This window comes from Oncorhynchus masou, chromosome 8, assembly GCF_036934945.1.
Source record: "Oncorhynchus masou masou isolate Uvic2021 chromosome 8, UVic_Omas_1.1, whole genome shotgun sequence".
NCBI classification, from domain to species: Eukaryota; Metazoa; Chordata; class Actinopteri; order Salmoniformes; family Salmonidae; genus Oncorhynchus; species Oncorhynchus masou.
In genome coordinates, this window is record NC_088219.1 from 37,917,729 (window position 1) to 37,944,440 (window position 26,712).

The 26,712-nt window shown below is 45.5% G+C and overlaps 1 protein-coding gene across 1 annotated transcript in view; it reads left to right on the forward strand.

Moving 5' to 3' along the window:
- LOC135544624 (homer protein homolog 1-like) overlaps positions 1–26,712 on the forward strand; it is a 67,802-nt gene that overhangs the window by 28,202 nt on the left and 12,888 nt on the right. The window contains exons 2-5 of the mRNA XM_064972376.1: positions 1,181–1,337; positions 6,680–6,811; positions 22,958–23,050; positions 26,056–26,204. Coding sequence (XP_064828448.1) covers positions 1,181–1,337; positions 6,680–6,811; positions 22,958–23,050; positions 26,056–26,204 — 531 coding nt within the window. The remainder of the gene's footprint in view (positions 1–1,180; positions 1,338–6,679; positions 6,812–22,957; positions 23,051–26,055; positions 26,205–26,712) is intronic.

Genomic DNA, 26,712 nt, shown 5'->3' on the forward strand with positions numbered 1-26,712 from the left:
TCCGTCTCTCTCTGTCCGTCTCTCTCTGTCCGTCTCTCTCTGTCCGTGTCTCTCCCTCATAGAGGGGGACAATAGAGATAAGAGAATTCACCCAGTACTCAGTCTTTCTCCCTCTCACTCAGCAGTTTCCCTTCTCTGTCTCTGTCAATTCAATGTGCTTTATTGGCATGACGTAAACAATGTACAGATTGCCAAAGCTTACTTATATATACAATATTCAAATAATTAGAATCAAAATTGTCAATGGGACAACAGTAACAACAATAACCAAGGGTCAAAATAACAATAACCATAGAGGACATGTGCAGGTTGGTTGGTCAGTCAGACACTGTCCCTCATCTTACGGCAGGCAGCAATGTAGTGAAGTACGCTGCCAACCCACAGCTCTGTGTCCGACAGGACAGGTAGCCTATCCTCATCAGAGAGGTCTTTGAAACCTTGAATAAGGCTTTCAAATTTGGGGAAATTAAACAAATTGTTTTATATTTCTGACACTTTGTCAGAAAATGCAGCGCCGTCTCAGGTTCTGCGGTGGTGCGGTGGTCGTCTGCGTCTCTCTCTCATCCTCTAAGTACCACACGGAGACCAACAATCCAGTCCGCTTCTATGGGTTGAACGTAAATGCTACTTTCCTGTACATTATATCAAAGTAAAAAAGAGGCACTTTAACATTGAATCATTTTCATCAGGCAGCTTTAACAGTTTAAATGGCCCTGTACTGGGAATGCATCATCTTTAATGACCCGCTACTCTATCATTAACGTAACATCCATTCATTTCTAGTAAATGATTTCTGTCTTTGGCTAGGTGATGTTTGTCTATCTCCTGCTGGTATTAAAACTCCTTGCTAATGTTAATTGAGGTCCATCTGGATTGAAAAGAATGCACATCCATACTGGAACTGAAGAGTGTGTGTGTGTGTGTGTGTGTGTGTGTGTGTGTGTGTTTCTCCCCTCCCAGTCATGGCCAGTGCAGTGCGCTGCAGGAGAGTGTGAATAATGGATGTTTGTCGAGATCTCTGGAGGCTGTGTGTGTGTCTCTCACCTACCACACACGCTCCACACTCCTACCTCAGCCCTCACACACTCCCAGCACTTTTGTTTCACATGGCTCAGGGTGGTGAGTTTAATTCCCGTGTATATGCAGACTCTCCCACTTGCTCTCTCCCTCTCCTCTGCAGAGAGCAGCCTATCTTCAGTACGAGGGCCCATGTCTTCCAGATCGACCCCACCACCAAGAAGAACTGGGTTCCCACCAGTAAACACGCCGTCACAGTCTCCTACTTCTACGACAGCACGCGCAACGTCTACCGCATCATCAGCCTCGACGGCTCCAAGGTGTGTGTGTTAAAGATTTGTAAAAGGAAAGGGAAGATATTAGAGGTTGCACGTGGTTCCCCTCTCAGCAAAGGTGATTTTATGGGGTGCGAATTAGAGGTGGCACCAGGCTGGCTGGGCTGGTGCCACCTCAGGCTCTGGGCTGGTAGAACTATAGATCAGTTAGAATCAATCATGGATTGATTTACGGGAAACATGTGCTTGTGTACTCTACTCCCTCTTCCCCTTCACAAATATTTCATCGTCCCCTCGCCCATGGACACGGACAGAACCAGAAATTGAGCTGCAGTCTCACTCAACACACACCCCCTACATTTCCCACCAGTGTGTGTGTGTTTCCATGGCCAACAGTAGCAGCAGCAGTAGCAGCAGAGCCCGTGGTTGGTAATGGCGTGGGGGCGTTGTGGCCTGTTATGTTCTGTACGTCATAACAACGATTATTTTTGTCTTCAGAGGGGTGCAGGGGAGGAGGAACTATTTCAGCACCGCAACGGTTATGTAATGCTCACCAAACACACACACACACACACACACAGAGTCCTCTGCTTCTCTCTCCACTGCTGTGTATGTGACCCTTGGTGGTGTACAGCTACTGTAGCGAGTGGGTGAACTCAACTGTGGGGTTACCGTTACTGTGCTGTGTTAAGCTTGAAACAGCAGGGAGAGGGTGGGCTGCACTGTGGCGCTGGCTAACTGCCTGCCGCTCTAGGATACACTCATCATTAACATCAACACAAGCCCACTGTGTGACACGCATAGACAAACACAGAACTTCACACACACACTACTTTCCGTAGAAAGTACATGCAGTAGTCCCTTTGTCCTGGCGCCAGGCCTGGTTCTAAAGGGGCAGTTGAAATGGGCTTTCTTGCATTGGAATTATATTCTGCTTATATCACACTGTACCACAGTAAACATAACGTTCACATGCAGAGACTCTGAGACCATTGAGTGCTTTTTGATGTGGCGGGTTGGCGCGAAATCTGTAGGCTGCTGCGCTGTATCAGCACGGTGGACAGCGCCCTAAAGCGAGGCCGGTAGTAATGAATATAGGCTACAAGATGGATAGGCTGTTTTGTAATAGGCGAATTACCCCTATGTGAATGTAGCCGTACACACAGCTACCAAAAATAATGCAAACTAAACGCTGAAAGTAGTAGCCTACATATTCATGCACGCCAACAAAAACACTGAGTAGCAGTTTGGCTTCGAATAACGCCAGCCTATCAACACACTGAGTGGCAGTGTTGGCTTTGAATAACGCCAGCCTATCAACACACTGAGTGGCAGTGTTGGCTTTGAATAACGCCAGCCTATCAACACACTGAGTGGCTGTGTTGGCTTCGAATAACGCCAGCCTATCAACACACTGAGTGGCAGTGTTGGCTTTGAATAACGCCAGCCTATCAACACACTGAGTAGCAGTTTGACTTTGAATAACGCCAGCCTATCAACACACTGAGTGGCAGTGTTGGCTTTGAATAACGCCAGCCTATCAACACACTGAGTGGCAGTGTTGGCTTTGAATAACGCCAGCCTATCAACACACTGAGTGGCAGTTTGACTTTGAATAACGCTTATCAACACACTGAGTGGCAGTGTTGAAATAACGCCAGCCTATCAACACACTGAGTGGCAGTGTTGGCTTTGAATAACGCCAGCCTATCAACACACTGAGTGGCAGTGTTGGCTTTGAATAACGCCAGCCTATCAACACACTGAGTGGCAGTGTTGGCTTTGAATAACGCCAGCCTATCAACACACTGAGTGGCAGTGTTGGCTTTGAATAACGCCAGCCTATCAACACACTGAGTGGCAGTGTTGGCTTTGAATAACGCCAGCCTATCAACACACTGAGTGGCAGTGTTGGCTTCGCCAGCCTATAACGCCAGCCTATCAACACACTGAGTGGCAGTGTTGGCTTTGAATAACGCCAGCCTATCAACACACTGAGTAGCAGTTTGACTTTGAATAACGCCAGCCTATCAACACACTGAGTGGCAGTGTTGGCTATCAACACACTGAGTGGCAGTGTTGGCTTTGATAACGCCAGCCTATCAACACACTGAGTGGCAGTGTTGGCTTTGAATAACGCCAGCCTATCAACACACTGAGTGGCAGTGTTGGCTTTGAATAACGCCAGCCTATCAACACACTGAGTGGCAGTGTTGGCTTTGAATAACGCCAGCCTATCAACACACTGAGTGGCAGTGTTGGCTTTGAATAACGCCAGCCTATCAACACACTGAGTGGCAGTGTTGGCTTTGAATAACGCCAGCCTATCAACACACTGAGTGGCAGTGTTGGCTTTGAATAACGCCAGCCTATCAACACACTGAGTGGCAGTGTTGGCTTTGAATAACGCCAGCCTATCAACACACTGAGTGGCAGTGTTGGCTTCGAATAACGCCAGCCTATCAACACACTGAGTGGCAGTGTTGGCTTTGAATAACGCCAGCCTATCAACACACTGAGTGGCAGTGTTGGCTTCGAATAACGCCAGCCTATCAACACACTGAGTGGCAGTGTTGGCTTCGAATAACGCCAGCCTATCAACACACTGAGTGGCAGTGTTGGCTTTGAATAACGCCAGCCTATCAACACACTGAGTGGCAGTGTTGGCTTTAACGCCAGCCTATCAACACACTGAGTGGCAGTGTTGGCAGCCTATCAACACACTGAGTGGCAGTGTTGGCTTTGAATAACGCCAGCCTATCAACACACTGAGTGGCAGTGTTGGCTTTGAATAACAACACACTGAGTGGCAGTGTTGGCAGCCTATCAACACACTGAGTGGCAGTGTTGGCTTAACGCCAGCCTGAGTGGCAGTAACGCCAGCCTATCAACACACTGAGTGGCAGTGTTGGCTTTGAATAACAGCCTATCAACACACTGAGTGGCAGCCTATCAACACACTGAGTGGCAGTGTTGGCTTTGAATAACGCCAGCCTATCAACACACTGAGTGGCAGTGTTGACTTTGAATAACGCCAGCCTATCAACACACTGAGTGGCAGTGTTGGCTTCGAATAACGCCAGCCTATCAACACACTGAGTGGCAGTGTTGGCTTTGAATAACGCCAGCCTATCAACACACAGAGTGGCAGTGTTGGCTTTGAATAACGCCAGCCTATCAACACACTGAGTGGCAGTGTTGGCTTTGAATAACAACAGCCTATCAACACACTGAGTGGCAGTGTTGGCTTCGAATAACGCCAGCCTATCAACACACTGAGTGGCAGTGTTGGCTTCGAATAACGCCAGCCTATCAACACACTGAGTGGCAGTGTTGGCTTCGAATAACGCCAGCCTATCAACACACTGAGTGGCAGTGTTGGCTTCGAATAACGCCAGCCTATCTCAAACACGTTTCCAATATGTGCAGTTCTATTTACAACCACAGAAACCAATATGTTAACAAGAAAACCATCATAGAATGTATCTATTTCTATGATGAACCAACCCGATATGTAGCTATACCCAGGGGTGTCATTTGGCTAAGGAAATAATTTTGCCATTCCGTACCCTGTCTATACCACCTAGATCTCTATAATACCCAACCAGCTACACATGTAAAGTGTTGGTCTCATGTTTTGTGAGCTGAAATAAAAGATCCGCAAAATGTTCCATATGCATAGAAAGCTGATTTCTCTCACATGTTGTGCACAAATGTGTTTACGGCCCTGTTAGTGAGCATTTCTCCTTTGCCAAGATGATCCATCCACATCCGGCTTCTTCATCTGCGGGATCAACTGAGACCAGCCACCCGGACAGCTGATGAACCTGTGGGGTTGTACTACCGAATAATTTCTGCACAAACTGTCAGAAACCGTCTCAGGGAAGCTCGTCGTGACCCGATTGCACTTCGTCACCGACTTCAGTGGGCAAGTGCTCACCTTCAATGATCCACGCCTCTACCTTTTTTTAAAGATATCTGTTACCAACAGATGCATATCTGTATTCCCAGTCATGGGAAATCCATAGATTAGGGCCTAATGAATTTATTTAAATTGACTGATTTTCTTATATGAACTGTAACTCAGTAAAATCTTTTAATTCGTTGCATGTTGCGTTTTTATGTTTTTGTTCAGTCTAGATTTATTTTATTTTTTTACCTTTTTCAGAAGAGTTGCAGCCTCCTTGATCATTCCCGTCTCCCCGGCATTTTTTTGTAAGATCCACCCTCAAATGCCATTTGGATTAGTTGAGCTTTCCTTGGGTGAAGCATGTTTCTTCTGTGCCGACTGAACACATTTGTCAAAGTTGAAAAGTGAATTCTCGCAGGAGTGTGCGATTTCAGTCTGCAAAAACTGGCAAGCGATACTAAACTCAGCTTCCACCAAATCAGTTTTGCTTCGATCCAGCAGTGGTTTCACTTTTTTCCCCCCACATCTAGAAAGTCATGGCTCTCTGGGTCAAGGGCACACAAGGCCTCCACCAGTTGGCTGTTGCTTTCGCTGAATCATTCGCGACGTGCTGAAGACCAGTCTTTTACACTCAGTCTCTTCTCCTCTGTCCTGCCGGCCTACTGTACTGTCCGACACACATTGCTGGAGATTTGTACGTGCATAACGTCGTCGTTTGCTTGGAGCTGGAGGAGCGTCAGTGCCACTTGGCCACTGTGCCCAAATGGCTTGGAACTCGCTGTCATACCTCAGGTTCTAGATGCTCTCCAATGCACTGCGGACCACTTTGACTCCAGTGTAAAGATCGGTTGCTTTTGCCTGGAGTCATTTGTTTGGAGGATGGAGAAGACTGAGGAGTCATCATGGTGGTCTGTAAACTTCAAGCCAGGGTTCTGTCACCGCCTTCAGAAGTCCTTTAGCCTCGAGTCTTACTGCTGTGTCGTAAGAACACGTGCATTCGCTGTCAACTTCACAATGCTGTCACAAGTTTTAAAAACCACTGACAATGTAGCCAGGTGTCCCCTCCTCATTTCTGATATCCATCGTGGCAGTGGCAGATGAGCTGATTCGAGCTAGCTAAATAGGCTAAGGCTAATAACACTAAAGCTTTTTACAGCTAGCTAAGAAGCGATCTAAAATCTGTAGGCGTGAGACAGAGTGGAGGGAAGCATCTTCAACGGTAAACTTGACCCCACACCTCCCACCCTCTCCCTCACCCCTCTCCCCCTCTCCCTCACCCCTCTCCCCAGTCAATGTTGATGACACACCACACACACACACACACGGCCAGACACAGATAGCTAATTCATATTCAGTCGTTACTGTTGCTGTAGGCAACCATCCAGAATACAAGCCCACTCATCTTAGACAAATGGGCTTCTACATAAAATGATCAGCATTGCTTTTGTGACTCATAGAACTCTTCTTCCTTTCCCAGGCAATCATCAACAGCACCATCACCCCCAACATGACCTTCACCAAGACCTCCCAGAAGTTTGGCCAGTGGGCCGACAGCCGAGCCAACACCGTCTACGGTCTAGGCTTCTCCTCAGAGAACAACCTGCTCAAGGTACACACACACACACACACACACACACACACACACACACACACACACACACACACACACACACACACACACACACACACACACACACACACACACACACAGCTAGCACACATTTTATTTGTCATGTGCACAGTTTACAGCAGGTATAAAAGGTGCAGTAAAATGCTTGTGTGCCAGCTCCCTCAGAATTGCATTACAATAAGCAATAATCTATATCGATAATAGTCCATTCAAATAAAAAAATAAGTAATAGAAGAGGTATTATGCAAAGTAATAGCCCGATATGTACACAATATGATATACAGAATAGATAGCACATTCACTATGTCAAGTACTGTAATTACAATATAGGGGATAGTGGGGTAAGTTGAGCCACCCTTGTTTCTAGGAAATTATACACAAAATGAATCATTTGACCAAGTATTTAGGAAGAGGTCAGTTCATGGAGTCTATGAAGGAAGAAACCTCTTGAGAAAAGTGGTAAGCAAGTTCGGTCCAAAACCTTTTCTATATCTATGCTTGTATCTAAACCAAAGTAGATAATCATTTTAAGATTATTTTCAGTTGGCATTCCATAAGCTTCAATAGGAGGTCCTAAAAGTGCATCCTTCTAGCTGTGTGGGCTAATCTAGTCAAACTGTTTCACTTGGGGTAAGTTCAGCCAATGGTTGAGCTAATGGCAAGTTGAGCAAATTGAAGTGTTTTCTTCTCGGGCATAACGCAAGGCCTTATTGCTAAGATACGAGGTAACAGCAGGGCCTGGCCCATGTTAGAAGTGTTGAAAAAAGCTATGTGTGTTTTAGGTGTTTAAACTGTGTAACCTTTTCACACATACCAACACGCCGGTGTGATCATTCTACAGTGGTCCCTGTAGCGTACGATCAAACCCGTGTGATTAGAACACTTCTTTAGAATGTCCAGTTTTGGTATGACACAACAATCAGCATTTGATCTGGCCACACTGTTTCCACAGAAACATTTTACACAAACAGTCGTTACATAGTTATGTAAGATTATGCAATTATGGTGGAAATCTGCAAATAAATGTTTGCCCCACTGTACATACTGTATGTACCTACAGTAGATATGACAACACCATATACAGAAAATAAGGAACTTACTTTGATAGGAACGCACACATGTCCAAAGTTATTATGTATTAGAAAAACAACAAGGAAGGCAAAGCGAACAGCAGCAAGAAAATGTTCCAATTCTTGCAAGACCTCGCAAATATATGCATGCTTGATCTGCACAAACATGAATGAAGTACGGTGGGCTCTCTTGGAAGAGAGAAGTTTATTCGGCTCAGTAAAGCCTCAAACATAAATTGTCCAAAACGCAGAAATGGGCTACTTCTGTGTGAATTTTAATTTATTTTTTATTTCACCTTTATTTAACCAGGTAGGCAAGTTGAGAACAATTTCTCATTTACAATTGCGACCTGGCCAAGATAAAGCAAAGCAGTTCGACACATACAACAACACAGAGTTACACATGGAGTAAAACAAACATACAGTCGATAATACAGTAGAAAAATAAGTATATACAATGTGAGCAAGTGAGGTGAGATAAGGGAGGTAAAGGCAAAAAAAGGCCATGGTGGCGAAGTAAATACAATATAGCAAGTAAAACACTGGAATGGTTGATTTGCAGTGGAAGAATGTGCAAAGTAGAGAGAAATAATGGGGTGCAAAGTAGAGAGAAATAAATTAATGACTAGGAACACACCTCAATTCAATCTGTTAGAAAATACAACTTGTTAAATAAATTATTTGAAACTGACAAGTTGAAACGGCCTATAGATAATTAGCAGGCAGCGCGTGTTAGGTTTCCTGTTATGTAATAATCACATTTTGGAACAGTGAGTGCATTGCATAAGCATGCATAAAACAACTCACGCTGGGGCGACCGTTAGAGATATTTGGAACCCTACTCCACTATTTAAATATATTTAGTCCTACCTCAGGTCAAAAATGGGACACCACCACTTAACACACCCTGTAACTCTTCTGATGTCAAGTCTTGCACACCCAAATACCTCTCTGCAGCTGCCACCACAACCTCCATTTTCTGAGACTTACTTTCCATCCCTGCAGTTCAGTTGATAACCATTGCTATAAATGCTAAAAAAAACTATCTTACTGAAACATACAGTACCAGTCAAAAGTTTGGACACAGCTACTCATTCAAGGGTTTTTCTTTATTTTCACTATTTTCTACATTGTAGAATAATAGTGACGACATCGAAACTGTGAAAGAACACATATCATGTCATGTAGTATATCATGTAGTAACCAAAAAAGTGTTAAATTAATCATAATATATTTTATATTTGAGATTCTTCAAAGTAGCCAACTTTTGCCTTGATGACACCTTTGCACACTCTTGGAATTCTCTCAAACAGCTTCACCTGGAATGCTTTTCCAACAGTCTTGAAGGAGGTCCCACATATGCTGAGCATATGTTGGCTGCTTTTCCTTCAACCTGCGGTCCAAGTCATCCCAAACCATCTCAATTGGGTTGAGGTCGGGTATTTGTGGAGACCAGGTCATCTGATGCAGCGCTCCATCACTCTCCTTCTTGGTCAAATAGCCCTTACACAGCCTGGAGGTGTGTTGGATCATTGTCCTGTTGAAAAACAAATGATAGTCCCACTAAGCGCAAACCAGATGGGATGGCTAATTGCTGCAGAATGCTGTGGTAACCATGCTGGTTGTGTGCCTTGAATTCTAAATAAATCGCTGCCTGATTCATGCAGTCTCCTCTGAACAGTTGATGTTGAGATGTGTCTTTTACTTGAACTCTGTGACGCATTTATTTGGGCTGCAATTTCTGAGGCTGGTAACTCTAATGAACGTATCCTCTGCAGCAGAGGTAACTCAGGTCCTTCCTTTCCTGTGGCGGTCCTCATGAGAGCCAGTTTCATCATTTTGACTGGCACTGAAATGTTCTGCTTTGATATTTCAAAGTAATGATGGACTGTGCTGGCCTATCCCATCTGTACAGGTACATATCTACTACTCACACACAACTCTCAAATGCATTACTAGGATTCCTCCCCTATTATTGTACAATGTGACCCCTTGAATAAGTGGGTGTCTCCAAGCTTTCTTCCACTTGCTGGCCTATCCCTCTGTACAGGTACATATCTACTACTCACACCACTCCTCTCAGGATCCCTCCCCCTTGACCCATCGTTCTCTCCTTTCTTCCACTTGCTGGCCTATCCCTCTGTACTGGTACATATCTACTACTCACACCACTCCTCTCAGGATCCCTCCCCCTTGACCCATCGTTCTCTCCTTTCTTCCACTTGATGGCCTATCCCTCTGTACTGGTACATATCTACTACTCACACCACTCCTCTCAGGATCCCTCCCCCTTGACCCATCGTTCTCTCCTTTCTTCCCTGCCTCAGCATATGACAACTTCTTCACTACCTGCCTATCTCGCCCCAGACATTTCTCATCCCCAGCCCCATGGGCACCCCTACAATTAACACATACCACTACTTTCCCCAATGCTACACATTAATTTGTCTCATGACCTTCTGCACACTTCTCACACCTAGGAACCTCCCTCATAGACATTGCTGCCACATGCCCATAAGCTTGACACCTGTAACAACATAATATATTCGGCACAAAAGCTCGTCCAGGATAACTTATATATCCTAACATCGGGCAAAGAATCAAAACTCAAAATAGCAGACAACTCTTCTGTTCCACCCTGTCTGTGTCTCACCACCGGGAATGTCTCACCACCGGGAATCTTCCCCTTCATTTGGTCAACTTTTACATTTACCACTATCCCAGTAATCACTTCTTTCAATGGTGCCCTCTTCTTGAGAGCAACACAATTCCCATTTCTTGCCCGCGTTTGTTTAACCTAGAGCGTCTTCTACCTCAGACCAGCAGAAACACAAACAATTACCACCCTCTTCCTCCCTCTCTCTCTCTCAGACCTCCTCTGCCTCTCCTTTTCCCTCCATCCCTCCATCCCTCCTCCGTATTCCAAGTATACCTCTCCTTATGATAATACTGCACTTCTCCTGATGTACATCTTGTTCCTGCCTTTAATCGGCTTTCACAATCTTCGTACAATCAGCACCAACCCCTTAGGATGTATCGCTCAACAGTGCATCCCACTTATAAAGCAGCTGCTTCGTCTTGATGTTCTTCTTTATCAAAAGCTACCACAACGCTTTTCCATTTCCAACAAGCGCGCTCTTCCATCCACCATCCACCGTCTCACTTCATGTGCTTGATACCCCACACCGTAACTTATGTATGTCTATGCTTTATACAATTTAGGATACCTGATCTGAGCCAAAGGGGAGACGAGGCATCTACCATGCCACCCATATCAGATTAAGGGGGGTTGGCATACAATGTAGCCCATGTTTTTTTGTAAATTAACTTGTCATTTTTTGCAGATTATGTGTTTGAGCTAGTAATGTATCAAAATTATTTTTTACAAATGAGCTATGACAGTTTTTGTATTTCACCTCCCATCTCAAAATCGAATGGTTTCGACTGGATGTTTTCAGTGAGCTTCTTTCTTCCTCCCACTTTGGCCATGCAGTTAGTGATGGGACGTCCGTCTCTTTTTACTGACTCAAATCTTTTCGACTCGCTCAGACAAAAGAACAAATCTTTCAACTAATTTCACTATTTTGTGTCGGCAATGCCCAGAGCATGCAGGACCCTCTACCGGCGAAGGATTAACTGAGAACTTGAAAGTGTCATGATTCTACAAGCCTCTTGTTCACCATATGGGGTTTATTGGAGTGGTCATTTGAGACTAAGATTTGTCAAAGTGTGCTTTAAACAATGTACATTTCTTGATTGCTAGGCATACAAATACAATTATGTCTTGATACATTTTAAACGAGGTCTAGTTGTGGCCAGGACTAGATTGTGAATGACGTGAGGGTGTTAAGTACAATATTGTTTTGCGAACTGCAGCACCCCAAACGATTAGTTTTCGAGTGTGTTTAGCAGAGGCTGTGTATGTTTTGGTTCTACAAAGCTGTGTTAACGTGTCATATAGGACAGCCTGTTGGTGGCTGGAGCACCTCTCTGGAGCCGCTGAGCCGGAGAAGAGTATCAATCCTGTTACAGAGGTGGTTCCCAACCTTGTTATAGTCCCGTACCCCTTCAAACATTCAACCTGCGTACCCCCTCTAGCACCAGGGTCCCCCGTACCCCTTCAAACATTCAACCTCCAGCTTCACCAAACATTCAACCTCCAGCTGCGTACCCCCTCTAGCACCAGGGTCCCCCGTGCGTACCCCTCTAGCACCAGGGTCCCGTACCCTTCAAACATTCAACCTCCAGCTGCGTACCCCAGGGTCTCTAGCACCAGGGTCCCGTACCCCTTCAAACATTCAACCTCCAGCTGCGCCCCTCTAGCACCAGGGTCCCCGTACCCCTTCAAACATTCAACCTCCAGCCTCCAGCTGCGTACCCCCTCTAGCACCAGCCGTACCCCTTCAAACATTCAACCTCCAGCTCAAACATTCAACCTCCAGCTGCGTACCCCCTCTAGCACCAGGGTCCCCCGTACCCCTTCAAACATTCAACCTCCAGCTGCGTACCCCCTCTAGCACCAGGGTCCCGTACCCCTTCAAACATTCAACCTCCAGCTGCGTACCCCCTCTAGCACCAGGGTCCCGTACCCCTTCAAACATCCAACCTCCAGCTGCGTACCCCCTCTAGCACCAGGGTCCCGTACCCCTTTAAACATTCAACCTCCAGCTGCGTACCCCCTCTAGCACCAGGGTCGGCGCACTCTCAAATTTAGTTTTTTTGCCATCATTGTAAACATGCCACACACTTTTTAACCATATCTATGTGTACATACTACCTCAATCAGCCTGACCGGTGTCTGTATGTAGCCTCGCTACTTTTATAGCCTCGCTACTGTATATAGCCTGTCTTTTTACTGTTATTTTATATCTTTACTGACCTACTGTTCACCTAATACATTTTTTGCACTATTGGTTAGAGCCTGTAAGTAAGCATTTCACTGTAAGGTTGTATTCGGCGTGCGTGACAAATAAACTTTGATTTGACACACACACACTGTACGATACACTCATTCTTATGTTTTAATAAGTGTGCGTTTTTGTCACAACCTGGCTGGTGGGAAGTGACAAAGCGCTCTTATAGGTCCAGGGCACAAATAATAATATTATAATAATAAGTCATTTTGCTATTTTATTTAACCATCTTACATATAAAACCTTACTTGTTCATCGGAAATTGTGAATAGCTCACCAGAGGTTGATGAGAAGGGTGTGCTTGAAAGGATGACATAACTCTGCAATGTTGGGTTGTATTAGAGAGAGTCTCAGTCTAAAATCATTTTCCACCCACAGTCTGTGCCTGTATTTAGTTTTCACGTTAGTGAGGGCCAAGAATCCACTCTCACATAGGTATGTGGTTGCAAAGGGCATCAGTGTCTTAACAGCGAGATTTGCCAAGGCAGGATACTCGGAGCGCAGCCCAATCCAGAAATCTGGCAGTGGCTATTTTCACAGAGCTGCTTGTTGCAATTTCGATGAGGCTCTCTTGTTCAGATATCGGTAAGTGGACTGGAGGCAGGGCATGAGAGGGATAACAAATCCAGTTTGTGTCATCTGTTTCGGGAAAGTACCTGCGTAATTGTGCACTCAACTCACTCAGGTGCTTCGCTATACAGTGATGGAGAGATCTGTGTGTTGTCCTTGTTACTGCAGACTGAGAAGAGCTCCAACTTCTTAATCATAGCCTCAATTTTGTCCCGCACATTGAATATAGTTGCAGAGAGGCCCTGTATACTTAGATTCAGATCATTCAGGCGAGAAAAAGCATCACCCAGACAGGCCAGTCGTGTGAGAAACTCGTCCTCATGCAAGTGGTCAGACAAGTGAAAAACATCACCCAGACAGGCCAGTGATGTGAGAAACTCGTCATCATCAAGGGGTCAGACAAGTGAAAAACATCACCCAGACAGGCCAGTGGTGTGAGAAACTCGTCATCATGCAAGGGGTCAGACAAGTGAAAAACATCACCCAGACAGGCCAGTGATGTGAGAAACTCGTCATCATGCAAGTGGTCAGACAAGTCAGACAACTTTAAGCTGAAAAAAATGGGTCAATAATTTGCCACTTGGTAACAGACAGAGCCAGTGATGTGAATCAATGAACTGTCTGCATTACATTTACATTTAAGTCATCATTATCCAGAGCAACAAATTGGGGTCAGACAAGTGAAAATCATTAAGGGGGGGGTGGTGAGAAGGATTACATCACCCAGACAGGCCAGTGGTGATTGACTCCGCTGTCCTGGCGTCGTGAGAAACTCGTCCTCATGCAAGGGGGGAGGCAGACAAGTGAAAAAGGGCATCGTCAGTAAAGACAACTTTAATGCTCAACTGGAAGCCAGTGGAGAGAGCTCAATTTAAAAATGGGTCAATAATTTGCCCCAGCTTGCAGTAATCCAGACGGGAGATGACAAGTGCCTGGATTGTGTTCCTGTGTGAGGCAGGGTGTGTGTTGTAGAGCATGAACCTGTGTGTGTGTGTTGTCCAGGATCACGCCAAGGTTTTTTGGGAGGAGGACACAGAGGGTGGATCAGCTTTAATATTGCAGATAGATTGATTGATATGTCAACATGCAATGTAACTGTCTGCATCATTTCCAATCCCCCATATATTTTTGGGACATACATACATATATACATACGGACGGACGGACGGACGTACGGACGTACACTTCAACTGTGAGAGACGGAATCGAAAACAAAAATCCAGAAAATCACATTCTATGATTTTTAAGTAATTAATTAGCATTTTATTGCATGACATAAGTATTTGATCACCTACCAACCAGTAAGAATTCGGGCTCTCACAGACCTGTTGACTTTTCTTTAAGAAGCCCTCCTGTTCTCCACTCATTACCTGTATTAACTGCACCTGTTTGAACTCATTACCTGTATACAAGACACCTGTCCACACGCTCAATCAAACAGACTCCAACCTCCCCACAATGGCCAAGACCAGAGAGCTGTGTAAGGACATCAGGGATACAATTGTAGACCTGCACAAGGCTGGGATGGGCTATAGGACAATAGGCAAGCAGCTTGGTGATGGAAGAAGTTCAAGATGACGCTCAATCACCCTCGGTCTGGGGCTCCATGTAAGATCTCACCTCGTGGGGCATCAATGATCATGAGGAAGGTGAGGGATCAGCCCAGAACTACACGGCAGGACCTGGTCAGTGACCTGAAGGGAGCGCGGGACCACAGTCTCAAAGAAAACCATTAGTAACACACTACGCCATCACAGATTAAAATCCTGCAGCGCACGCAAGGTCCCCCTGCTCAAGCCAGCGCATGTCCAGGCCCGTCTGAAGTTTGCCAATGACCATCTGGACCATCTGGATGATCCAGAGGAGGAATGGGAGAAGGTCATGTGGTCTGATGAGACAAAAATATAGCTTTTTGGTCTAAACTCCACTCCCTGTGTTTGGAGGAAGATGGTCGAGTACAACCCCCAAGAACACCATCCCAACCGTGAAGCATGGAGGTGGAAACATCATTCTTTGGGGATGCTTTTCTGCAAAGGGGACAGGACGACTGCACCGTATTGAGGGGGGATGGATGGGGTCATGTATGGCGAGATCTTGGCCAACAACCTCCTTCCCTCAGTAAGAGCATTGAAAATGGGTCATGGCTGGGTCTTCCAGTATGACAACGACCCAAAACACAAAGCCAGGGCAACTAAGGAGTGGCTCTGTAAGAAGCATCTCAAGGTCCTGGAGTGGCCTAGCCAGTCTCCAGACCTGAACCCAATAGACAATCTTTGGAGGGAGCTGAAAGTCCGTATTGCCCAGCGACAGCCACAAATCCTGAAGGATCTGGAGAAGGTCTGTATGGAGGAGTGGGCCAAAATCCCTGCTGCAGTGTGTGCAAACCTGGTCAAGAACTACAGGAAACATATGATCTCTGTAATTGCAAACAAAGGTTTCTGTACCAAATATTAAGTTCTGCTTTTCTAATGTATCAAATACTTATGTCATGCAATAAAATGCAAATTAATTACTTAAAAATCATAGAATGTGATTTTCTGGATTTTTGTTTTAGATTCCTTCTCTCACAGTTGAAGTGTACCTATGATAAAAATTACAGACCTCGACATGCTTTGTAAGTAGGAAACACTGCCGATTTGGCAGGTTATCAAATACTTGTTCTCCCCACTGTATTCAGCTGTACCATGATATCTGCATTGCTACTAAGTAAACCTCCAATTGGTCCTCACTATTCCACCCGCTAAAACCACTCCTCACCCTGAGTTCGGTTGTCATCCCAATGCCCGGTGGACCACCCCTGGATCCCTTGGCTCCAGAGAGACCGGGACCCACTCTTCAAAAAGAGCACACAGTGCCACCTACAGAACAGAAGCAGACCAACCGTCAAATGCATTTCCATCGCCCTCACCTCGATTTGTATTATGTATAGCCATTAAAAATATATATTTTTTAAATCCTATTTCTTATTTTCCATAATAAGCCATTAATATTTGTAGTCATGTAGGCAGATTATGCAAAGGATTTTTTACGTCTCACCAATCTCACCATTACCAAAATTACATTATGGCATGCAATTATTGTGATTCATCGTATATTGTCTCTAACATCTTATACTCCCTCGTAACAGTTGTGGGATACACACTCAACCCCTTTCCGCCACAACAACCATAGACTCAGATTCTCAACAGTTGCGCCATCCCAGAGCCCAACTCAAGAAAGGTCTTGATTTACGAATGCATATATAGTTGCAGCTGTATGAAAAGGCCTGCAAAACTGAGCAGACAAATGGGCAGAAATGGGGAGATTTGATTAATCATTGTCGCATCCTGATGGAGGTCCGATATACCCCCTTACCCCTTACCCTGAAACACCCACACACGGTCTCCCATAGTGACCATATTCCCAAGCATCTCCATGCAGTCAGACCTTTGATTTTGTGCCACCATGACCACAATAATATCCCCCCTCGCTGACTGTCAGTGTGACCCCCCCCCCTCCCCATGGGTTACTGCAGCTAGTGTTGCCAGCACTGCCACTGCCTTGGTGGGGGCACCCCACCGGAATCCCCATCGGCTAGGTACAAGGTCGTCAAGGTTCTCATTAGCAGCTTTGAGAATTACCTTGTATATTATGCTCTCCCTTTAGGGGGCTTTGGCTTTGCAGGACCAACCCTGCCATGCAGGCTCATAAACTTGAGGGGGCAGTGCTGCTCTAGAAGGTCTCTGACCACATTTTGGCTGCATACAGACTGCTTACAGCAGGCCCATAAAACAGATAGGGACTTCTTAGTATCTGGGTCGTTCAGGTGGGAGTCTAGGGTAAAGGGTTGTGGAACGTTCCATCAATATAGGACCATAAAGAAATACATTGGATGCATAATTGATTTTAAAAAATGTAGTTCCCCATGATAGGACAATAAATCAATTAGATGTATAAGGACAATATATAAATAAGATTTATAATTTGTTTATTAAATGTACATCCCTCATCTGCACAAAATTGAAAGCTCTGACAACCTCTGCTCACAGAAATGCATTGGTTCTGGGATATGCAACTATTTCCTTTCTCACTCACTCAATGCCACACTTTCCCAAACACCAAAAACACACACCACACCATCCATCTCAATACATCCACACATACCCACATACTGTGCCTTCTGTCTGATGTTATTATCTCCACCATGCTGAATTAGTGCTTTTGTGTTCCAATTAGTTATTTGAAGATAGATTGAAAAGCTATATGTATTTTTTGTATTGTTATCCATAACAGGGCTAGAATTGTGTCGTTATTTGCTTCCTCTGAGAACTTTAATTTTTAAGAATAGCCTCTGAGTTTGTGTCTCTGAACAACTGGTTATCAATATACAGTTCATCGACTACGAGAGCTACGCGCTTCCCTTTCAATCGATTCTCCGTGAAGATTGGATGCAGAACTTTGTGCCGTTCTGCAATTTCCTTCGGGAACTGGTCATACATGCCTATTTTCGTGCCAACAAGTCTTTTACCCAGGCTTTTAACCATTATTTCTGTCTTTAAAGAAAGTTTGGCAACGATTGGGCGTTTATACCTCTGCACTCTCTGTCCGAAGCTTGTACACGTTCAAGTTGGATTTTGTCGATAGCTTCGCTTGGGATCTGTAGCGCTGTAAGGAGGAACTCTCTCACTACAGATTCAGGAACTTCTCCTACTTTCTCCTGGATACCTGTAAAGTACCAGATTCTCTCTCATGGATCTAGTCTGTATGTCAAGTAAGGCTTCTCTCAGAATGATGTTCTCCTTTTTAAGGTCATTAACTTCGGTTTCAATCTTATTGACTGTCCCTTTTAGCTTGTTTGTGTCTTTCTCCAATGTTGCAGCTTTTTCGTCACTCATCTCGAGGCCTTCAACTCTTTTATATCCTTACCGACTAGTTCAAGTATGCCCCGTTTGTCATTTATTGATTTTTAACAGATCGGTTTCGACCTTTACCATTCCGGGTAGTGAAAAGATTAAAATGTCTGTGTGTGTAGAAGGGTCACGTTTTCGTTTTGAAATAGTTCCCCTGTCTTACTCTCCGTCATGTTTGGGTGTTGCTTGTTTGTGTAATATTTTTCGATACATTTCTCTTGCCTTATGATTTGTTTTGTGGTGTTTTTAGTTTGAAGGTTATTACCCACCAGCTTGTGTAGTGCTCATGTTTAGTCTAACTTACTGATATTTGAATATTACGTGTTTATCTTGAGGTGGTCCACTTACCTGCGTTCAGTCCGCAATCTTCCTTCTAGGCAGGTAGATTCTGGGAGCACTTCTGTATGTTGTAAAGGTCGCTGCCCATGTCATTGCATATTGCAGAAAATACACGAGTTCAGGGGCCTTGCTTTAAATCCAATCAAAGTTTATTTATCACGTGCGCTGAATACAACAGGTGTAGTAGACCTTACAGTGAAATGCTGACTTACAGGCTCTAACCAATAGTACAAAAAAAGGTGTTAGGTGAACAATGGGTAAGTAAAGAAATAAACAGTAAAGAGGCTATATGCAGTAGCGAGGCTATAAAAGTAGCGAGAGACACCGGTTAGTCAGGCTGATTGAGGTAGTATGCACATGTAGATATGGTTAAAGTGACTATGCATATATGATGAACAGAGAGTAGCAGGAGCGTAAAAACTTTTAACAAAGTTAAGGATTTTCACTGTAGTGCCTAAAACGTCTTTCAAGCTGCCAGGCATCCCTTTGGCAGCAAGAGCCTCTCGGTGGATGCTGCAGTGTAGCTAAGAGCCTCTCGGTGGATGCTGCAGTGTAGCTAAGAGCCTCTCGGTGGATGCTGCAGTGTAGCTAAGAGCCTCTCGGTGGATGCTGCAGTGGCGTCGGGAGCAACTGCTTGCGTTATCACTCCACTATGTCTCCCTGTCATGGCTTTTGCACCATCAGTAAGGATACCAACACATCTTGACCACTAAAGTCCATTTGATGACACAAAGCTGTCCAGTACTTATCCTCTCATGTTGTCCTGGTTTCCAGTGGTTTGCAGAAGAGGATGTCTTCCTTAATTTACCCCCATAAACATAACGGACTTATACCAGGAGCTGTGCCAGGCCAGCCACATCTGTTGACTCATCCAGCAGTAACGCATATAATTCATTGGTTTGTATGCCAAGCGGAAATGGTTTCAAAACATCTCCTGCCATGTCACTGATGCATCGTGGAACAGTGTTGTTTGATGAAGGCATTGTCTGTATAGTTTTTTGGGCCTTTTCCCCCAGCATTGTCCCAGCCATATGCGCAGCAGCAGGAAGAATGAAGTCCTCCACAATAGTATGGGGCTTGCCTGTCCTAGCCACTCGGTAGCTCACCATATAAGACGTTTCTAGCCCCTTCTTATTAATGGTATCTGTTGCTTTTATACATGTCTTACTACTCGAAATTCATCTTTATTCTCGCTCAGAAAACTCCTGTGGCTTATTTTCCAAATTGACATTTTTTTTCTTTCTTCTAAATGTCTGCTCAAGAGTAAAGGTTTCATCGAGTTGTGAGATGCTACTTTTGCACATATAACACACTGTGGCTAAGGAAAGGCACTACTCCCAGTATAAATGAACCCCAAATCAATGTAGTTCTCATCATATGTGCACCTCTTTGATGGTCCAACATCCCTGTCTGTTGTTCGGTGCTTACCCGGGTAAGGTGGCAGTAGCTCTTCGGCTACATCAGACTCACAACTGTCAGTGTCCATGCTAGCTGGGCTAACAACAAATGTAGAATTACTGATGTTAGCATTGGATGTGCACGTGGAAGCAGAACAACTTGTCGTTGACAGGTGCAGGTGTAGTACTGCTGGTAGTAGCAGTACTTCCAGTAGAGCTGGTATGTGTCTCTATGGATGTGGGCCTTACTTAAAAAAAAAACATTTATCCATTTTCGAGCAAACGGAATGAGCAGCAGCTACGTTTGGCTACGTACGGACCGTTAGTGGAATTCCTGCGAGAGAGTAACGGTTAATGTGTCACGTTCTGACCATAGTTCTTTTGTGTTTTCCTTGTTTTAGTGTTGGTCAGGACGTGAGCTGTGTGGGCATTCAATGTTGTGTGTCTGGTTTGTCTATTTCTATGTTTGGCCTGATATGGTTCTCAATCAGAGGCAGGTGTTAGTCATTGTCTCTGATTGGAACCATATTTTGGTAGCCTGTTTTGTGTTGTGTTTTGTGGGTGGTTGTTTCCTGTCTTTGTGTTTGCTGCACCAGATAGGCCTGTTTCAGTTTTGCCACGTTTATTGTTTTGTAGTTTGTTCATGTTAAGTGTCTCTTATTAAAGAACCATGAACTTCAACCACGCTGCGTTTTGGTCCGCCTCTCCTTCCCAGGAAGAAAACCGTTACATAATGTGATTTGGATGTTAATTATTTGTCTAGGCTCCCTGTATTTGACATTGCTTTGTTGTTTCGCTGAACACCAGATGGTTTCATTTTATTTTTGGCAGTGAAACGAGGCTACTCAGGCGAGAGAGAAAAAAACTACCCCAAATGTATAGCCCCGTTGGAAAATATAAATGGAATTTTTTATTACAAAAATTTAAAAAGTAAAGCGCATTTTTATTTGGCGTACCCCGACGGCATTGAGCGTACCCCAGTTTGAGAATACCCGTGCTATAGGACTCATTGCAGCCAGCAGGTCAAATGAACAAGTCACTTAGAAAAACGAATCATGACTCTCGAGTCAGTAAAAATAGTCGTTCAAAAAGAACATATCGTTTGCGAACTGCACATCACTACATGCAGTGTGCCTCACAAAAGTGATTCCTCATTATGAAATCATCAAATTTAACGTGTATATCTAAAAATGACCATATGCACTGATAGTTTAAAGCAAAACTATTACTGATGGTACACCTGAACAATCTAAAAAAAATCTATTGTAAGCCCCGTTCAGCATGTATAGCCAGATGAGAGTTGTGTCTCCGTTAGCTCACTTTTTACACCGGTAAAATACCATTTTCAACAGTGCATAGATAACAATAACCTAGAAAATGACATGGGTTGTCACTCATCTAATGAAGCCTAATATTGCGCAAGACATTTTAGCATTTGAATGCTGAAGGAGCCGCGCAGATGTGAAAGATCAGGAACAGGCCGACTACATCTTGCGAAGCTGGGCACATTGCGCAGTTTGACACTGAAGATGTCACAAAAGGTGAGGTATTTTTTGGGATGGTAGAGAGAAAGTAATATGAGCAAAAACATCTTATTGAATCTGCGATTTGTAACGTTTTTCTGACCGACGCATGCTACATTAGGATCGGTTTGGGACCGACGCAGTCATATCCTAAACATTTGAAACCGTCACATCCTTACTATATTTCCCTTGACGGAGTGATGCTGAATGTTAAAAATGGCTCAACTTACCACTCATATACTAGAGTGTGTGTGTGTGTGTGTGCTTGTGTGTAATAGTCACTAAGGTCTGTGCAGACTGAGAGACCGATAGGGTTAGCTGTTTTGCATTCTGATGGCCTGGTGGTAGAAGCTGTCTCGGAGCCTATTGTTCCGAGGCACTGTTGTCTCGTCGGCAAACTTAATGATGGTGTTTGAGTCATGCATGGCCACACAGTCATGGGTGTACAGGGAATACAGGAGGGGGCTGAGCACACACCCCTGGGGGCCCCCATGTTGAAAGTCACCATGGGGGAGGTTGTTGTTGCCTATGCTCACCGCCTGCGGTCTGCGTGTCAGGAAGTCCAGGATCCAGTTGCAGAGAGAGGAGTTCAGCGATGAGCTTTGAAGGGACTAAGGTGTTGAAAGCTGAACTGTAGCTGATGAACCGTATTCTCACATAGGTATTCCTCTTGTCCAGGTGGGATCAAAGCACTTCATGATGACATAAGTTAGTGCTACAGGGCGATTAAAGTTTGATTAAAGTTCTGAGGTTAACACAGGCTTAGGAGATCTTCTATGTTTTGTTCTGTGAGATATCAGTCAGTTAACCATGACCTTTATGAATTATGACGCCTTCATGTGCTTATTTTTTCATTATATAAATGCTTCAAAGTTCACAAAAAGTTTCGCTGATGAAGATTATCTCACAGAACAAAACGTATAAGATCTCCTAAGCCTGTGTTGACCTCAGAACGTTTTGGGGGGCGTTTATCCTAAAAACCCTACTCTTTCCTCATTAAATTTTCCCCATAGGAAAGGCTGAACGAACCAGGGGTAACTCATTTCCTGGTTTTAGGACGAGACGCTGGCGAGCTCTAGTGTCCCTGTATCCAAGCAAACAAAGGTAACCTGCCTAAATGACTAATCGCCCTGTAGCACAGACCTTATTTTCTGCGTAGGAAAAATCCTACGGAAACGCCATTCATTTCACCATAGGCTTTGTCCAACGAACCTTGGCGGAGTTGGTGCCTACAAAAAGACGCCATTACTATTTCTCTCTATGGTGGACATTCTGAAGCATGTGGGGGATCACAGACTTGGACAGGGAGACACATACGCAAGCTTGCGCTCACAAACACGCGTGTGCGTACAGACACACACACCACAAACACACGGACTGGTTTAGTCAGTTTGGTCAGTTGTGTCTTTGTGGTTCTTTCACAGTTTGCAGAGAAGTTTGCTGAGTTTAAAGAGGCAGCTCGGTTAGCCAAGGAGAAATCCCAGGAGAAGATGGAACTCACCAGCACCCCTTCTCAGGTAACCCCAACCACAAAACCCTTAATCCTAACCCCATCCTCATGGTGTCTTTGGGCCAGGATAACCCTTCCCTTACATATATATATATATATATATATATTATTTTTTACCGGAAAACAATGGGAGTGAATGGACCTTATATGATATAAGTATCATAGGAAGTGATTGGAAACACGACCCTGCAAAAGGGTCAAGTCCCATGGATGAGACGTTAAACTGATTCCTAATGGGAGTGTCCGTGGTCACTACTCCCATAGCAAGAGTAGTGTGTTCACTCCAATTTCCTGGCTAAACTCCCAACCTGGCCACCCAACCACCCCCAGCTTTTAATTGGCTCATTCAACCCATCTCTTCTCCCCTGCAACTCTTTCCCAGGTCGCTGCAGTTAAAAAGAATGTGCTCCCAGTACTTCCCAAAGTACTTAACCCTCCTGCGTCGCCTCCTACCCCAGTCTCAGATAACCCTCCTGCGTCGTCCTACCCCAGTCTCAGATAACCCTCCCAAAGTCTCACCCTTCCCAAAGTACCTCCTAAGTCTCAGATAACCCTCCTGAAGGTCTCAGATAAAGATAACCCTCCTGCGTCGCCTCCTACCCCAGTCTCAGATAACCCTCCTCGTCGCCTCCTACCCCAGTCTCAGAAATCCCTTGTCATCTGAGATAACCCAGTCTCAGATAACCCTCCTGCGTAAAATTCTCAGAAAGTCTCAGATAACCCTCCTGTCGCCTCCTACCCCAGTCTCAGATCCTGCGTCCCTCCTGTCTCAGATAACCCTCCTGCGTCGCCTCCTACCCCAGTCTCAGATAACCCTCCTCTCAGAGATAACCCTCCTGTCGCCTCCTACCCCAGTCTCAGATAACCCTCCTGCGTCGCCTCCTACCCCAGTCTCAGATAACCCTCCCCAGTCTCAGATAACCCTCCTGCGTCTCAGATAACCCTCCTACCTCCCTACCCCAGTCTCAGATAACCCTCCTGCGTACCCCAGTCTCAGATAACCCTCCTGCGTCGCCTCCTACCCCAGTCTCAGATAACCCTCCTGCGTCCTACCCCAGCTCAGATCCTCCTGCGTCGCCTCCTACCCCAGTCTCAGATAACCCTCCTGCCTCCTACCCCAGTCTCAGATAACCCTCCTCCTCCTACCCCAGTCTCAGAGATAACCCTCCTGCGTCGCCTCCTACCCCAGTCTCAGATAACCCTCCTGCGTCGCCTCCTACCCCAGTCTCAGATCAGATAACCCCTCAGATAACCCTCCTGCGTACCCCAGTCTCAGATAACCCTCCTGCGTCGCCTCCTACCCCAGTCTCAGATAACCCTCCTGCGTCGCCTCCTACCCCAGTCTCAGATAACCCTCCTGCGTCGCCTCCTACCCCAGTCTCAGATAACCCTCCTGCGTCGCCTCCTACCCCAGTCTCAGATAACCCTCCTGGTCGCCTCCTACCCCAGTCTCAGATAACCCTCCTGCGTCGCCTCCTACCCCAGTCTCAGATAACCCTCCTGCGTCTACCCCAGTCTCAGATAACCCTCCTGGGTCTCAGATAACCTCCTACCCCAGTCTCAGATAACCCTCCTGCGTCGCCTCCTACCCCAGTCTCAGATAACCCTCCTGCGTCCCCAGTCTCAGATAACCCTCCTGCGTCGCTCCTACCCCAGTCTCAGATAACCCTACCCCAGTCTCAGATAACCCTCCTGGGTCGCCTCCTACCCCAGTCTCAGATAACCCTCCTGCGTCGCCTCCTACCCCAGTCTCAGATAACCCTCCTGCGTCGCCTCCTACCCCAGTCTCAGATAACCCTCCTGCGTCTCAGATAACCCTCCTGGGTCGTCTCAGATAACCCTCCTGCGTCGCCCCCCCAGTCTCAGACAACCCTCCTGCGTCGCCTCCTACCCCAGTCTCAGACAACCCTCCTGCGTCGCCTCCTACCCCAGTCTCAGATAACCCTCCTCCTCCTACCCCAGTCTCAGATAACCCTCCTGCGTCGCCTCCTACCCCAGTCTCAGATAACCCTCCTGCGTCGCCTCCTACCCCAGTCTCAGATAACCCTCCTGCGTCGCCTCCTACCCCAGTCTCAGATAACCCTCCTGCGTCGCCTCCTACCCCAGTCTCAGATAACCCTCCTGCGTCGCCTCCTACCCCAGTCCAGCGTTGACACCTCCAACTTCCACCCAACCCCAGTTTAACACACTCCAGCCCAGGGGTCTCCCCAGAATGTTGTCACAGCAGTATCTTAGAAAAATGGATGTACAGTATATATTTAAACCAGAATTGAACAAGGTGTTGAATGGCACTGTTCCACTCTTTGGGGAGAACCCTGCCCTCCGCTGTGGATTAACAACCCCTCTCTCTCTCCCATCCTAATATCAGATTAACACCCAGATTAATATCTGTCTCAGATGAACGCTCCAATCTCCCAATGTCAGATATTTATGCTCCCATAAAGTGATGTTTCAGGCTCACTTAAAAACACATACAGTGGGGCAAAAAAAGTATTTAGTCAGCCACCCAGACAAAATTTATAGAATACACATCTGGCTGCATACCAGGAGGAGGCTGAGAGACCTTGTGAAGACTTACAGAAAACGTTTGACCTCTGTTATATACCCTTTGTTGGAAATGACAAAAGTATTGAGAAACTTTTATTGACTTATTTTCCACCATAATTTGCAAATAAATTCATTAAAAATCCTACAATGTGATTTTCTGGATTTTCTTTCTCATTTTGTCTGTCATAGTTGAAGTGAACCTATGATGAAAATTATAGGCCTCTGATCTTTTTAAGTGGGAGAACTTGCACAATTGGTGGCTGACTAAATACTTTTTTTGCCCCACTGTAGTCCTACTCACTTGAGAAAAAACCTAAATGTAACATCACTTTCTGTGGAGTATAAATCATTTTTGCAGGTGTTCTCTCCACATTACACCAGTCTTTTCTTTACCCAGCACATGAGAACATACAACAGTTTATGGGTATTTTTGTTCCTTTAACCTTCTGGTTTACGTCATCCCAGGAGTCGGCCACCGGCGACCTGCAGTCGCCTTTGACCCCGGAGAGCATCAACGGCACTGATGACGAGAGGGGCACCACCCCCGAAACGCCGCAGTACCTCCCCGAGCCCCGTGCCGAGCCGTCTCAGAACCAACTGCCCTTCTCTCACAGGTAAGAACCAGGCTCTAAAACCGAGGGCAGGAGTAGGGTGCCAAGCCCAAAGAGAGGGCACCTTATTGGGCAATGCATGGCCGGACAGTGGACGAAGGCTGAAGAAATGAACACATTCAGTTCTGTGGAAATGTTAAGCTAACACCAATTTAAATACAAAAACTGTCTTCCAATTCCCTCATCTTCCACTGTTACATGCTGAACAGACGCAGTACTCCACAGTGCTCCCCTGTTCAGCCTGGTAATGGGGGGGGGGGGTTTAACTGTCCACTGGGACCTCTCTTTAGAGTGATGGTTTAAAGTGAAATTGGCACAGCAGCAGTACCGTGCGTGCGTGCAGTTCGCCCGGCCAGGCCTTGGATGTGTCTATTTATCCATCTCTTATTCATGTGGTCCCAGAGCCCCTGGACAGCAGTAAAGCATTACATTCAAACACTGTGTGGCTCTGATTTAATTATGAATCACTAAATGAATGGAAATGCATTTGGTCCATCCCAGCTCTCCATAT